The sequence below is a fragment of the Penicillium subrubescens genome (assembly GCF_028828155.1).
Source record: "Penicillium subrubescens strain IBT 31985 chromosome Unknown utg000005l_segment0_segment0, whole genome shotgun sequence".
Classification (NCBI taxonomy): Eukaryota; Fungi; Ascomycota; class Eurotiomycetes; order Eurotiales; family Aspergillaceae; genus Penicillium; species Penicillium subrubescens.
This window is the reverse complement of record NW_026643155.1, coordinates 383,237-397,732: the sequence shown is the minus strand read 5'-3', so window position 1 is coordinate 397,732 and position 14,496 is coordinate 383,237. Positions and strand designations below refer to the sequence as shown.

The 14,496-nt window shown below is 51.2% G+C and overlaps 4 protein-coding genes across 4 annotated transcripts; 1 reads left to right on the top strand and 3 right to left on the bottom strand.

Annotated features, from left to right (window-relative positions):
- Positions 1-424: 424 nt before the first annotated feature.
- On the bottom strand, positions 425-2,705 carry N7473_006682 (putative MFS transporter Fmp42; the record flags this gene model as incomplete). The annotated part of the gene is made up of 3 exons (XM_057152622.1): positions 425-2,009; positions 2,078-2,240; positions 2,306-2,705. 3 exons carry the CDS (start codon positions 2,703-2,705, stop codon positions 425-427), a joined length of 2,148 nt encoding a protein of 715 aa, XP_057006960.1.
- A 2,686-nt stretch (positions 2,706-5,391) lies between these two features.
- N7473_006681 (Zn(II)2Cys6 transcription factor domain-containing protein) lies at positions 5,392-7,543 on the top strand (the record flags this gene model as incomplete). Its single annotated transcript, XM_057152621.1, has 8 exons — positions 5,392-5,402; positions 5,480-5,508; positions 5,580-5,774; positions 5,843-6,144; positions 6,210-6,477; positions 6,588-7,055; positions 7,130-7,227; positions 7,307-7,543. 8 exons carry the CDS (start codon positions 5,392-5,394, stop codon positions 7,541-7,543), a joined length of 1,608 nt encoding a protein of 535 aa, XP_057006959.1.
- Positions 7,544-7,878: 335 nt separating this feature from the next.
- On the bottom strand, positions 7,879-10,379 carry N7473_006680 (putative C6 transcription factor (War1); the record flags this gene model as incomplete). The annotated part of the gene is made up of 4 exons (XM_057152620.1): positions 7,879-8,442; positions 8,496-9,028; positions 9,090-9,373; positions 9,424-10,379. The coding sequence occupies 4 exons, from the start codon at positions 10,377-10,379 to the stop codon at positions 7,879-7,881; spliced, it is 2,337 nt and encodes a 778-aa protein (XP_057006958.1).
- Positions 10,380-11,512: 1,133 nt separating this feature from the next.
- Positions 11,513-13,781, bottom strand: N7473_006679 (phosphatidylinositol-3-phosphate-binding ubiquitin-protein ligase; the record flags this gene model as incomplete). The annotated part of the gene is made up of 4 exons (XM_057152619.1): positions 11,513-12,103; positions 12,177-12,474; positions 12,516-12,860; positions 12,928-13,781. The coding sequence occupies 4 exons, from the start codon at positions 13,779-13,781 to the stop codon at positions 11,513-11,515; spliced, it is 2,088 nt and encodes a 695-aa protein (XP_057006957.1).
- Between the last annotated feature and the right edge of the window lie 715 nt (positions 13,782-14,496).

Below are 14,496 nucleotides of genomic sequence, written 5' to 3'. Positions count from 1 at the left end.
TTAAAGCATCCCTCATCATCAGCTTCTCTCCCCACCTCCATGAATTCAATCTTTCACTCGAACGAACTTACGGAAACTCATCCTGCCTGACCCCTCCACATCGCCCTTTTCTCTCGCCACACAGTGCACTATATCTTCCAAAATCTCGAATTCGGTACATACTCGGTGCTACGTCTGTCTTGGATCTCGATTGAACTTGAATTCACATTTGGATCACCCGTGCCAGTTCGGCTCATGACCTTCCCTGGTGGAACCTCTCACTTCTCACCGAGCCGGTTCTGTTCACGTTAGAGATAATGCATTCACGAATATAAAATCACATTTCATTTCAATTATGTACGCTCTGCAGAATGAAAACCCCGTAGAATTGAGAAGCATCTCACTGTATAACGGTCATGCTGTATCCCATATCATCCATCCCCTTCTACGAACCATAACCCCTCTGTCCCTGTGAATCACCAACCACACCAGCAGACAAAAGAGGCTGTCTCTCCCAATCTCTCACAGTAACACCCTGAACCCCACTGTGACTCTGGTTCTGACTCCGACTCGCCGTATCCTCCTCAACCACACCCCTATCCCTCTCCCTTCTCAAAACAACAGTCTTCCAACCAACATACCCAACCAACCCCACCCCCACAACCCCAACCAACCCCGTCAAAACCACATTAACAGGAACAGGATCCCCGTTAAACCCCTTCAACGTAACCGCATCCAAACCCGCCTGCGCAAAATTGCCCACCCCCGCCAAACAAATAATAAGACCATACACCTTCCCAAAAGTCTGGAACCCGAAGACCTTGGCCGCGTAATCCGACACCGCTGTATAATAAAACGGTCTATACAGCACGAAGAGAGAAATATTTGCGTAAGCCGCGGGGATATTATTCGGAATACACCCCAAACCCCCGATAAGCGTTGCTGCTCCCACGAGGATGGCTAGGACGGTGCTGGTTTTGAAAGTGTCGAGGAATGTGCCGATAAACGGGATGGAGATTAGACCGCCGAGCGGGAGGAGGATGTCGAATGTACTGTTTATGGATGCGGCGAGGGCGGGTGAGTGGAGGAGGTATGTATATTGGGAGCGGAGGGTGGCGACGAAGTAGTTTATGCGGAGCATCATTAGGATTGTGAAGAGGGTTATTAGGATGAACCAGGGGGTGCGGAGTTGGGAGAGGGCGCTGTGGCCGTGGAGGACGCCCCAGACGCCGCTTTTGTGGGTGTTTGGTTGGTTTGGGGGGAGGGGTTGGGATTGCGGTTGGGAGAGTAGTTTGGTGTTGATGTTTGGTTTGGGGGATTGGCCACGGCTGTTCATTCCCTGGAGTGGACTTGCTGGGCGGAGTGGGGAATTAAAGACCGAGTCGTTTATTCCTGCCGCTGAGACGACCGATGCTGTACCGTCGTCTAGTAGATCTGTGATTTGGTGGACGATACTTTGGCGGTGTTCGCGGCGGATATTCCGTTGGCGTTCACCTTCGTTTCGGTCGTGGATTCGCTCGTCGACGCGGTCGTGGAGTTCATCCACGACTTGGGCTGAGGCTTGTTGGACTAGTTCGCCGGCTGTTTTGTAGGAAGTTGATGGCATGATAGTTAGTTGGATGGCGATTATGAAGACGGGGACGATTAGGTATGTCAGGAAGAAAGTTCGGGTCGAGATGAGTCCGTTCGTGGACTCGTTTAATAGGCGGAAGATTAGGAAGAGTGCGCTGGATGCGTCGAAGGCGCCGGTTAACATTGATAGAATCAGTCCTGATCGTTTGGGAAAGGTGTTTGATAGTTGGAAGGATGAGATGAAGACGAATGGTCCGCCGAGAGAGAGAAGGAGGTATCCTGGGATGTACCCGTCAAAGGGTAATTGTTTGGCCATGGCGAAGATGGTGGCACCCAGGGCGAGGAAGATACTCCCGATGATGCCGCTGACTCGGGGGCCGTAGGCATCGAGGATGGTTCCAACGGGCAGAGCTGAGACGTTGGTGACGACGGCGGCAATGGTAAACATCAGGTTCAGCCTGGGAAGAAAGATCAGCATTGGTTCAGTAATGTTAAGTAATCTAGCTGTCGCGCAGCTTGTTCATACTTGATTTCTTGCCCGTCACAGACCGCGACATCGTTATCAAGCTCCTCCTGGGAGCAAAGATTACGATATACATGCTCACTGATAAGAACTGGCTTCAACGCCGCAAAGCCGAAGACGACACCCGCAGCGAGAAAGCAGTATACAACTGCCAAGCAAACCTGGGCTAATAACACATCAGCAACAACACCATCTACATCATACACCTTCACGAATCTCCCATCGGCATACCGATTCGTCTTGCCGGGCTCACTTCAAAAGCGCCCAGCGTATCCGACAACCAAGGTGGCTCCTTGTGCAGCACTGCCACAGGAGGCGTCGGGGACTCTCCTTGACCCCGCTCAGGTTCCGCCCGTGTCGTCGTGGGGGAAAGACCCAAAGATCCCAACAACGAGGGCCGATCGTCGCGATCGTCAACGGCACTCTCGCTCCATCCAGGACCCGCATAGGGATTGAAATTGAGTCTGCTATACGTGGACGGGAACGAGGATGCGATTGATGCATCATCGGGGAGGTCATGGAATGTGTCGGACTCGGTGTCGGACTGAGGATCGTCTGTTCGACCCCGCAGGAAGGCTGCGGCTGGGGTGCGTTCCCATCCTTCGAGGAAGGAGATGCGTGGGAGGGACATTGCAGGAACAGGGAGAGAAAGGTTATTTTCTGTTATCTTTGAGGCTGGGTTATACGATCATGATCATGGGCATCATCAGGGGAGGAATGGGGGTGTAGCAGGAAAAATGGGCATGTTGTATTTTAGTGATTTGAAGCTAGTAGTAGTGTAGTGTAGTGTGCATTAGTAGAGTAGAGATAAGAGATGATGATGCGAGATGATGTGATGAGGTTTAGTCAAGATACAAGATGTACGGAGTAAGTTGGCCTGTTTTCTTGGTTTTCTTGTTTTGTTACCAGATTACACGATAAGTGATAAGGTCACCTGGTCAGAAGTCACCTGACCTAGTGTGTGGGATGTTGATTAGAAGTTGGACAAGTTGGAACATTCTTATCACCTTTGAACATCTTTGATCTCTGTGTTGAAGAGGTTGCAGTTTGCAAGTTTCAACTCGGGCGGAATCAAGTCTCAAGTTATTTCTTCTCCCGCTTGTCCTCTCCCCACCTGGAACCTTGAACAAATACCCTTTCGAGCTTGACTTCGGCACATATCGCTGAAAGAGGCAGCTGGAATTCTCGGCATCTACTCATCCCCACATCATCCACGGACGAACGCACCCTGGCCTGCCAGACCCGGGTATAATTTGCGATTTATAATCTTAGATTCCACATTGTGAGTCCCTAGAAGGTCCTGGCGGATACCTTAATTAAGTTTCTACCCTGCAGCCGCAGCTTCGGGGAGATTAAACAACAACGACTCCTCTCCGTGGAATTGCTCGAATCATATCCTCGGCTTCTCATACGTCCTCATGTTCGGGGACTCCTCTTCCCAAAAAATCGTGCCCCTCCAAGATCGACAGGGTTCGACGGGTCCGGAGTAGTTATACAGTACACGCCCATTGACCATTTCCAATCAATGCCCATCATCTTATAGGATCCACGGGTCCAACGAAATGAAACCCGAAGCAAATCGCTGACCGTGCCGAATTTTCTTTTTCACTTCATATGGATTTGCCCCCACACATTCTACGGGATTTGTCAGGCACAGCAGACGATCCCGGCGTCCCCGATCCAATAGTACCATCTTTGCCTCGTGCGTGGCCATTTTCCTCTGGGGCAATTGTTTTGACTTTTAGTTTTGTATATGCTTTGTACTTTATTTTTGTTTGATTGCGGCCTTCTTCGACCAATCTTGGACACCGCCACATGGTTACTGGACCCTGCTCAGGAACTTTCAGGAACTTGGAGAGCATCCGGCCGAGCGGCGAGAAAAGTACTGACCATTCTGCGGTGTCTGCGGTGTCTGCGGTGTCTGCGGTGTCTGTCCTCAACGAAGCACCTCGGTGAGAGTGCAAAACAGGAAAAGTGGATGGGAAGCTGCCGCGCTAGTGTTTCCACTGTTCAAAAGCTTGATGATAAACTTGCAAGTCGCAATGCTGGTTGACCACTAGCCAGTCAACAAAATATTAGTTAGCTAACAATATTTCTCTTTTGTTCAGTACTAACTTAGCAACAGCTTGTGACAGCGGTTCAGAACCGAAAAGTCTGGGATGACTCCTGCTGGACTCTTTCTCGTCGACCAACTTACTCGTGTGCCACCTTTCTCGGATTTATAAATGCCATATGTCCGACAAGCACATTTCGGAGACTTTGCCGTGCCGCTCTTCCTTATGATTGGATCCCTGTTGCCCAGCTTGTCCATTACCGACACAGATTTGCAGAATTGACGCGCAACTGCCATGGGGTCTATTCTTGTGCCCACATAATCTCCGCTTAGCCCAAAAATTAGAAATACGAATGCGAAAGGGGGGCCTATCTCAACAGAAGCATATTGATCACCGCCAAAAACATCATTCATTCTCAATTATCATCACAACACCTTTCCTGTACTATCATAACTCTCTGGAATATCTACTCGACTCATGCAAACTCGCTTGTTTTTGCCTCTTCAGCCCGGGTTCCCGAAGCCAACCGCACTGTTTCGGCCAAAACTTTGCACCTTAAAATCTGGCCCCTTCGGGCAATGATCGGTTTTGATCGGGGGGTTGAAGTTCAAAACTTTGTTCAGCACTTGTGGGGTACCTGTGCCGTCCAACCAAAATCAGCCAGAGACTGTCAGAACAGCGGCTCGGTGGGGAGCGTTGCACCTGGCATGATGGAAGGCTGGGCCACGTCTGCTAGTGCTCGCAGCGAGAGTACTCAAGGTATGAGTAAGGAGCCAATGATTTCATCTCAACTTGTCAAGTCCAGTCCATTCTAAAACCCACTTTGGCCCGGCGCCTTTGCTCCTCTTCTTGTCGAGCTAATCTCCAACAGAGGGTGAACAGACCAGCATCAGGTCTGGTCGCTACTCCAAAAATGTCTGCGCAATCATGACAATGGTCATGATGATCGACCCATAAACCAACCAGCCCGTGTTATTCTATTTTTTCTGTATTTTTTTCTTGGGTCATGCTGGCAAAAGAGACACACCCCCACTCTCTCCGCGCGCCGCAACTGTTGAATTTAGCCTCGAAGGTAGTGGGTGCTCCATCAAACATTTCCCTCCATGGGTAGATAATAATTTTGATAGGTTCTCGGGTTTCAAGGCAAAAAGGCTAGGTTCTTGGATTATATTTACCTAGTGTCCTCGGGTCTGGGATACCGAGCATGTTTTCTTTCTGGAAACTTTCCCAGTTTGTCCTCGTTCTCGCTTCCGTTGCTGCGTAATGAGGGGATGGTCAGTTATTCGTCATGATTACTTTGGATACTCAAATGGTGAAGTAAAGAAAGCTAACACAGATGAACACTATTTAGCCTCACCTGTCGGCTGCGCCATTTGAAATGTATGTTCAGTTATACCAGGATCTACTTTACTTCGCTTTCCGGGTACAGATCAAACTAACTGCTCTTTTAGGTGACAAAACTGGAGCAAAATGCATGCGCTGCCAACGATCCGGCCGCGAATGTGTGCCGGCACCTGGAAAGTCAGAGGAGCTTTCGTTTCGCCATGGCCAAAATCCGTCCTTACGAGGAAAGGGACCCCCGAGGTATGGGGAGAGTGATTTGACCTTTCCAAATGACCAAGTCTGGGTGGAATCTTCGTCCGAATGTACGTTGGCAGCCGTCTAGCAATAATTTCTTTCGAAGACAAAGCATTTTTTAACTTTTCCATCACAGACTCCTTCAAAGATGAGACCGATCAGACAGCAGCTGAGTATCATGTTGTACCAGTGACGGGCCATTTGGCCTCGAGATCACCATCTGAAGCCCGATCTACACCATCATCCATCATGGACCCTTCTCTACCCGGGCCAAGCAATTCAGCTCCATTCTATATTGCAGACTCGCGAGGTGGTTCGCGTTCTACCTCTGCACATTCACCTCGATCATCTAGTACGCCTGTTTCCTCAACTCCCCGCCTGGCAAATGTCAACGAAGCCTATCTGCTCCGACATTTCCAACGACATCTCGCTCCATGGGTAATCTATTTCCCTATTTTCGCGAACCGTGCGCCCGTTGCTAACTTTGCTAACTAATTACTTAGCTTGATGCCGGTGATCCCGAAAGACACTTTTGCGCGGATGTAGCCGGGCGTGCCAATGAATCTCCACTCCTTTTGTACGCCTGTCTAGCTGTGTCGGCATGTCATCTGTCCAGAACGGCAAATACTATCTCGCCCGATGTAGCGGATAGTTACCATGAACGTTGTATCTCGATCATGCTTCCGGTCCTTGACAAGCCGGAGTTTCAAATCGGAATCGACATTCTTCTAAGTTCGACTGTGATCCTGCGCTTCTTTGAACAAATCTCCTGTATGATCCATCCATCTTTGATACACTTTCGCCCCCACGTTGAAAGCCCCATCACGGGTCACACAGTGGATTGATTTGAAACTCCGCTAACCTCCTCTCCCACTATCAAGCCCACACACCCTCCAACGACCCACAGCGCCATCTCCTCGCAGGCTCAGTCTATATCAGTTCCCATGTGGACTGCGCGATATCCGGCGGCCTCGCGTCGGCCTCCTTCTGGGTCTTCGTAATCCAAGACATCCAGTTCGCGCTTACGTACCAGAAATGTCTTCGGCTGACATTTGCACCATTCGACGACCGCCTGCGCCGGTGGTGGGTCGCCAAGCTGGTCCTTAGCGACGGCGACTGGGTCAACCGGGCGATCTGGCTCCTTGCCGAGACTATTGATTTTTGTTATAATGTCTCCGGCCGGAATTACGGGGGTCATTTGGGGATCGCGGGGGAGAATGCTTTGAAGCAGCGGATTCGGGATTGGGAGGTGGGCAGGGCGGATACGTTTACGCCTTTGCATGTTTCGCCGCCGGATCATAGGGCTGGGAAGCCTTTTCCTGTGGTTTGGTATACGACTTTATGGCATTGTAAGTGCTGGTTATATTTGGGTGGAGACTGTGGAGATCAAATGGAAGCTATGCTAATCCAGTTGTGTTACCAGCTACCGCGGTCCAACATGTGTGTCTCGCCAAGGCACTCATGCTGATCCGCGAATATGAAGTATACGATTACACCATAGAGCAACGCGCCAAAGTCAAGGTATTACCCAGCATCCCATCCCATCCCATCCATCCAAACATCCACCTTTTTATAACGCCCATCTAACTCTTCTTTCCAGGAACAAATATCCGAAAACCTAAACTACCTATTCGGCATCGCCTTTTCCGCCGACGACGAGCCCTCCCTGCGAATCATGGCTTGTCATGCCCTCTGCGCCTGCAGCGCATGGATAGACGATCCCCTTGCGCAGAACTTGTTGTTTGACTTGCTGCGCCGGACGGAGAGAGATAATGGGTGGCCGTGGGCGTATGTTGAACAACGGATTCTTCATGCTTGGCAGGGAAATTCACGATAAAAATAGATTATATACCCTTTTGATGTTGTTTGAATGATACCAGGAGCGAAAACGAAATACTCTAATTTTCTATTATCTCGGGTCTTCCTCCGCATCTCAATACGCCTGTCTCATTTTCAAGTCTGATCTGCATACCGAAGGTTGCGCCATCTTTCAATCATTTCAAAACACTGCCGGTTGACGGCAATGGAAGCAATCTTCAATGAGAGACTTGTAGGTAAATGAACAACATCGCTTCCATTCAACAGATGAGAGGGTATAAAAACAAACAAACAAGCCGACCACCTCAAACCCCACACAACTACCTATATACATCATCTCAGGCCATCCTCAATCTACAACTGAAAGTCCCCATCAAAAGCCAACGGAAACGAAAACAACCCCTCATCCATCATAGTCCCCAACGCAAACAAATTATCCGTATCAAACGTAACATCCATACCCAACTCCGGCGCCATACCCATGGGCTGCGAAATCGAAAGGCCCATGCTCGACATATCCGGGTATCCAGATCCAGGTTGACCTTGACTACTGGGCCCAGTCAAGGATTGCATACCGGGGTATCCCTGCGTTGGGTCTGGGGTTGTGAATGATGGGTAATACCCGGGACCGGAGTTGGAGGGGATAGAGGGTGAGAAGGAGGGTGTGGATGTCCACGGTGTTCTTGAGGGGGTTGCGTCTGATCGGGAGGGGATTCGGCTGGGTGGGTTTGCTGGGTTTGGGTCTGTGGAGTAGGTTGGCGGTCCTGGTTGTTGGGTAGGGGTTTGTCCGTATGTTGATGGTGTGTAGATTTTTTCTTGGCCGGTGCGTGATTGGGATGCTGTTGATGGGGTGCGGTTGGCGGGGTCGCCCATTGCGACTTCGCTGAGGAGATGGAGGGGTGTGGTTCCTGGCTGATTCTTCATAGTCGGTTAGAAGAGGCTTCTTTGGAGGGATGTCTGGCAAGACTTACTGCTTGTTTATCACCCTGTGTATCTGACTGCATCTCCGTGCCGAAAATCTCTCTCAGCGCCGGTCCATTCTCTCTCTTCTTGATAAACCAGTTTCGCAGCATCATGATGATATTTCCGAATTTTGATGCTGCCCTGCCACCATCTCGTGCGGCGGCGGCACGGTAGTGAGTAATGACTTTCTCGAGATAGTATTCAATCTTGAGACTATTCATATCAATCACTTGACCCACGTGGGTGTTTGATGCCACGATTAGCGAGTATATTTTGATCAAGCTGACCACTGGGTAAGACGTCCGGGCCAGAGCCACTGTCGGCAAGCAAATGAGACGGTCTGGCTCGATGCTGCAGACGATGTCTAGAGCTTGGTGGATGGAATGGATGCAGGTACTGATTGCATCGATAAGAGGAGCAAGGATCGAGGGAGGAAGATCATTATTAGGCAAATTCGGGAGGCAGGTGTCCCTGCAATCAACACTCATCGCACTTTCGTGGATGAAAAGGTTGATGACGTGATAAGTATGGGCCAATGTCACTAAAGAAGGGTGTCAATAATTATCGTTGCTTCGAAGATCATGCATGAGCCGCGAACTTACGGGTATAAGCTTCCTCCGGCACTTCCCTTCGCCACTGGGCCAGCTGATTTGAAAAGCCCTTGACTGCATACCGGATTTTGCTGTCTGCAAAAGTGATGACGGACTGGGGATCATCTGTAAGAAGCTGTGTACTAGCCTCTTCTATAATCTGGCCAAGTCTTGCCCACCAGACAATCTTCCTGTCGGAAGGCAGAGCATCGGGGTGGTTTTCCAACGTGTGCAGGCACTCTTCCATATAGGGTTGCCACCTTACTAGATGCATCCTCCGCAAAGCCGTAGATACTCTGATGAAATTTAGTACACCGCCATGTAAAGGGTAGAGCGAAATACTTACTGAACCGACATGAAATAACAACCAATCCAGGTGCGCTTCGCTTCGGGTCCATTTATATCAAAAGGCGAGCCCAAGGGCTTTTTGATAAGCACTTCCCGTAGCCGACTAAACGGACGGTCCTCGCCACCCTTTCGCCTATTCAGCCCGAGATCCATGGCCAGGATCACGGCGAAATGAACGAGTTGGTAGAACTTTAGTTCCTCGAGATTATCCGGAGGCATATACCAAACTGCGAGGACGATCAAGGCTTGCACAAGCTCAAGGGACTTCTCGCCTTTAACGACCACACGTTCTGCAACCATGCGATAGACATCGTCCAAAAGCTTGAGTTGTACATCCTTTTTGAACGGGCCGATGGCAGCCGCAAGAATAGCCAGAAACAAAGCCGGTCTCTCACGACGCACAAAACCCATTGTCGTGCCTGGTGGAAAGACCACCATGGGCATCTCTGGTGCCATCCTCGTTACGTATCGCTCAAATGCTGCCTGGGCGGACTCGACATCCACCACGCCTCTATCAATCACATCAACGAATTCATTCTCCGCCTTTGACGGTGCCGTCTCATCCGCCGACGGAACACGCCATTGTCGAGAAGATGCCTGTGGAGGTAATTTCTCTGCAGAAGGACTATCCTGACGAGGATACTGCGACACCAAAAGCCCATCATGATTGCGCTTACTCCCCGCTAAATTAGGATCATCTCTCAGCCATCTTGGACCAGGAATTTCAGGCGAATGTGACGAAGAGCCCTGCTGTTGTTGTGCAGGATGTTCCATCCCAAACGCGCCCCTATGCGAAGCCTGCAAAGTCGCCGTCAACGCATCAATTTTACGCTCAAGTTCCGTGACGCGGCTATCCGTCTTCTTCTGACGTTTCCGCGTGGGCGCGGTGACAACACACGTGCGCCCGGCTTTGGCGCATCGCTTGCAGGATCCATCTGGACGCGATGGATCCATATCACACCGGACTTTGAGTTGGCGACAGGGCTCGCAGGCGCGGGGCCGTTTGATGTCCAGGTGCGGCTCTTCAGAATTGCTGGATCCGCCGGCCTGGCGTGACCCCAGGCCGAAATGCTCCCGATCGCCTGGGGATACACCATAGGTGCTGCGCGACTCGCTGGGGAGATGAGAGGGGGGTCCGGGTAGTCGGTCCCCATGTTGAATTCCTGTCGGGGATCCGGCAGGTAAAAGACCGATCCTTGATGACCGCGTCTGGTGAGGCGTCCCGTTCCACAGGCGAGTTTGGATGCGGTGCCTGCAGGAACAAGATGACGAATTGATCCGGAACCACTACCTGATAGACGATAACCTTCAAAAGGCTGTATAGATATCTTTTGACAATTTCTTTTTCGAGTCACACACTTTTTCCTCTCCTTCAAGCTGTTTTTCGCGGCCTGGACAGCTTGCTTTCTCAGGGCCTCACCGCGGAACGGTCAGGACGGAGAACGGCGGAGGCAAACACCGACCGCCGACGCGCAAGTCGTGCAGAGTCGCACAACAATGTCAGAGGGTGAAAGGGATGGTGGCCTTAGCGAGATAAGCGCTAGGGAAAAGTAAAGATATACCTTAATTTCCCCAGATTCTAGGAAGGTCTGGGCCGAGAGACAATGCTGGATCCTTGAGACTTGCGACGCTTTTTCGTGTCGAATGATGGCCCCCTCAATGTCATGGCACGTGACCTGCTTCTATACGAAGTGGGCGGGAGTCAATATCATCAGACTGTTTTAACTTGAATTCGTCCCAAATTGCATTCATCTGAAGATAATATGAAATATGCAGTACTTACGACTAAAATAGCATCTAGACAAAGGAACCTATGGATCAAATCAACAATCACGCCCAATATTGCTTCAACATGCGATAAGTACGAGTCTCTTAGATTAGAATGTCATCTACACAGTATTTCAGAATGGCAAGGATCATGATCTCGTTATTAGGGGTAATCTAGTACCCCAGGTATCGCTATTAGAGTGGAAAAAATGAGGGAAAGAAAGCAAAAACAGAACAACCCAGCAGGACATCCTGCAATCCCACAATCGTTCTCTCTTACCATTCACTCCGACTGAAGAACAACAGATTCCCAAATTCCACTAACCCTGGTGAGTAGGGCACACCGGCTTCTTCTCGAACCACTCCACAATGCACGTCTTGTGGAACTTGCAGAAGCAGTTGAGGCGGGCCAGGCTGTCCCCGACCTCATACTCAATCATGCAGATCGTGCATTCAGCCACGCTGCCATCTTCTGCGAGGCAGTCCTTCTCGGTCGCCGTGAATGGCAGCATGCGGGCGGCTGCGGGCGACGGGCGTGGCGGGGGCGGGGGCTGGCGGAGGTCCACGTGTTGGGGCTCACGGTGGACAGGCGAGGCGCCATAGCTGGCGATGCACTCGCGGACGTGCGCTTCGCGCGCGTCCTGGGTATGCTCATTGCTGAGCGCGGGGAACCGTCTGGTACAGACGGGGCAAAGGTCTTCCTCCGAGACTTGGGTGTCTCGAGGCGGGGCGAAGGCAGCGGCAGACAAGTCTGCGACGGAGATGGTACCGGCCATACGGCTTCGGTTACCGAAGCTGGCCATAGCGCCAGAGACAGATCTGCGGGCCGGCTGGCCGAGGCCTTGCAGGAACGAGGGGCGGTCGTTGGCGCCCACGGTTCTTCGCTCCTGGCGAGAGGAAGCTTCCTCTCTCTATATTCATCAGATATCAGTTTAGTCTATCAGATGCATCACTTAGTATTAGGCGAGGATGACGAGAACTTACCGCCGGCCGGGAGAACAGGTTACCCATGGAGGAGGTTGGTGAGGAGGTCAACGAGTGGGTGGATCGATGGCCGTGAGCTCGAGGAGATCCGTAACCCAGAGGATTGGGGTTCGGATCAGGGACGCAGGGGTTGCAGAGGCGGACTTTTTCACCACCTCCGAGAGCAGGGTTGATAGGAGAGTTGAGAGAGGTGACGGGAGTAGAGTCGTCGACGGTCAAGTCGACAACGGGAGGGTGCGAAGGAGGAGATGATGAAGGTGGTGAGCTGGGAGTATCGGGAGGGCGGACGATGAACTGTCTAGGAATGACTATTGAGTGAGGCGAGCAGCTCGCACATACAACTCTGCCACACTTCCGACAGTGGTGTTTCCTATACCAGAAACTAAAAACGGTGCCACAAATCGGGCAAGTCGTGACTTCTGCATCAGGCTGCCACCGAGGCATCTCGATATCTTGATATTCTGGATACCTCCCATGTCGTCTTTCGTCTGTATTGGCCCTGGCTCGAGAAGCTTCTCCCGAGCTCGCGGAAAAGACCCTTCTTTCTGGGGAATTCCCATCAATAACCCTGCGCTCTGGCCTCCATCCGAAGCTTTCGACATTTCTCTGTCTATTCTCTGGGAATCCTGATGCATCCAAGGTATTTGCCCTATGATAAAGCTGGAAGCTCTGACTCTCGGCTCCCTGTACTGACATAGTCATTGAGCGAGTGCTTTCAGGTCCTCTGTTCGAGTATTGGCTATCAGGATACTGGCCAGTAATTCCTCGATGCGAGTTCCCTTGTGCATAGCTCTCCCATGCGCCGCCACTTGAGCCTTGCGAAGACCGCCGCGATTGTGGTTCCCATGGAAGAGGTTGACGGACTTTATTCTTTGAATTCATCAAGACATCTGCTTGCACACCTGTCTCTGATGCAGGGTGCCATGTCTGAAAGCCAGGTCTGTCATTGGGTGTTTCCGCCATGCGTGACGTCGACGAGGCGCCGCTAGACAATAATACATGTCTTGACTCCTCAACTCTCGAGTCTTGCTGGAATCTGGAAGCAATTCTTGTCGGGTGAGATCCATTGTCACTTGCATGGGACCAATTCGATGGTGCCCGGAAAGAGGAGCTTCCATGTCCACTGCCCGCAGGATCAATCGACCCATAACGGCCGTCATCGGACGGTGAAGATGTGATATCAATTGCCGTTGCGTATGACGAGCCCGGCGCCTTTGAGTTGGAACCTCGCGAGCTCGGCAGAACCATGGAGACAGATCGATGAGGTAATGCAGCCTGTGTACTAGCATCCGGCCGGATTGCTCCGCCAGAACGAGTTCGCTGAAGTCGGGAAGCATCGCTATTGCTTGTCAATCGGCGCTTTCTATCTCGTGCGTGCGGATGATCATTCGAGATTGTTTGTCCAGAAACAAGCAAAGGGTCGTTCTCGGAGGTGTGCATTTGCACGGCCTGTCCGTCTGTCGGCCTTGTACTTGGACGGTTCAAATTTGCACCATGTTCGACAGTCAATACATCAGTGCTGCCTGCATTGGCGATGATTTCTTCCTCTGAAGGCACCTGGCCTATCATGGAGGTATCTGAAGATGCGGTGCTGGAGCCAGACATCGTGAAGTCCTTTTGATGGATCTGTGAATGTATCACCGGATGCAGTGCAAGTATTGCTCTAGCATGGGCAACAGGACCAGCCTAGCCAGAGTGCATGCTTCCCGTCATGGAAATTGCAGCGCGATATGGTCCGATGCAAAGCCGATTGTGTTAGCGGGCGAACGAAGGGGTTATCGATGACGCCACAGAGACTCTGGAGTTTTGAATACGGCAGAAGCGGCTGTATCTCAGTTGATGGCTAGGTGGAGATGCCTTCTATCAGCTTTCTGTCACAACAACGAACAACCATGGTGTTTTGTGATTGTTATCTCAAGAGATAACAACCCAAACGCAACAACTCGAAGCTCTTACCAGACACAGTCACTCTTTTTCGAACAAACGAGGTTCTACCCAGCAGGTTCTAGCTGGATGCCACCCTTTTCGCGCTGAATGTACCGTGCAAATGGACGGGCGCGAATGTCCCTCACAACCACCCGGTGGCCAGTCACTTCGCAATCAGGCCCAAAAGAAAAAGGGTCACCGGAGTCTCGTGACGTATCCTCCAGCGGCACAAGCTCCCGAACAGTGATCAAGTGGGACGAGAAGATATCCTCAAGCAGCCGAGTCACAAAGACCTTACCGCTGAGCCAGGAATCGAACGTGATCTACCTCACGGGAAAGGGGAGCGTGTTGATGATGAAGGAGATGATGTTTAGGGTGCGGGAGTGATCGTCCT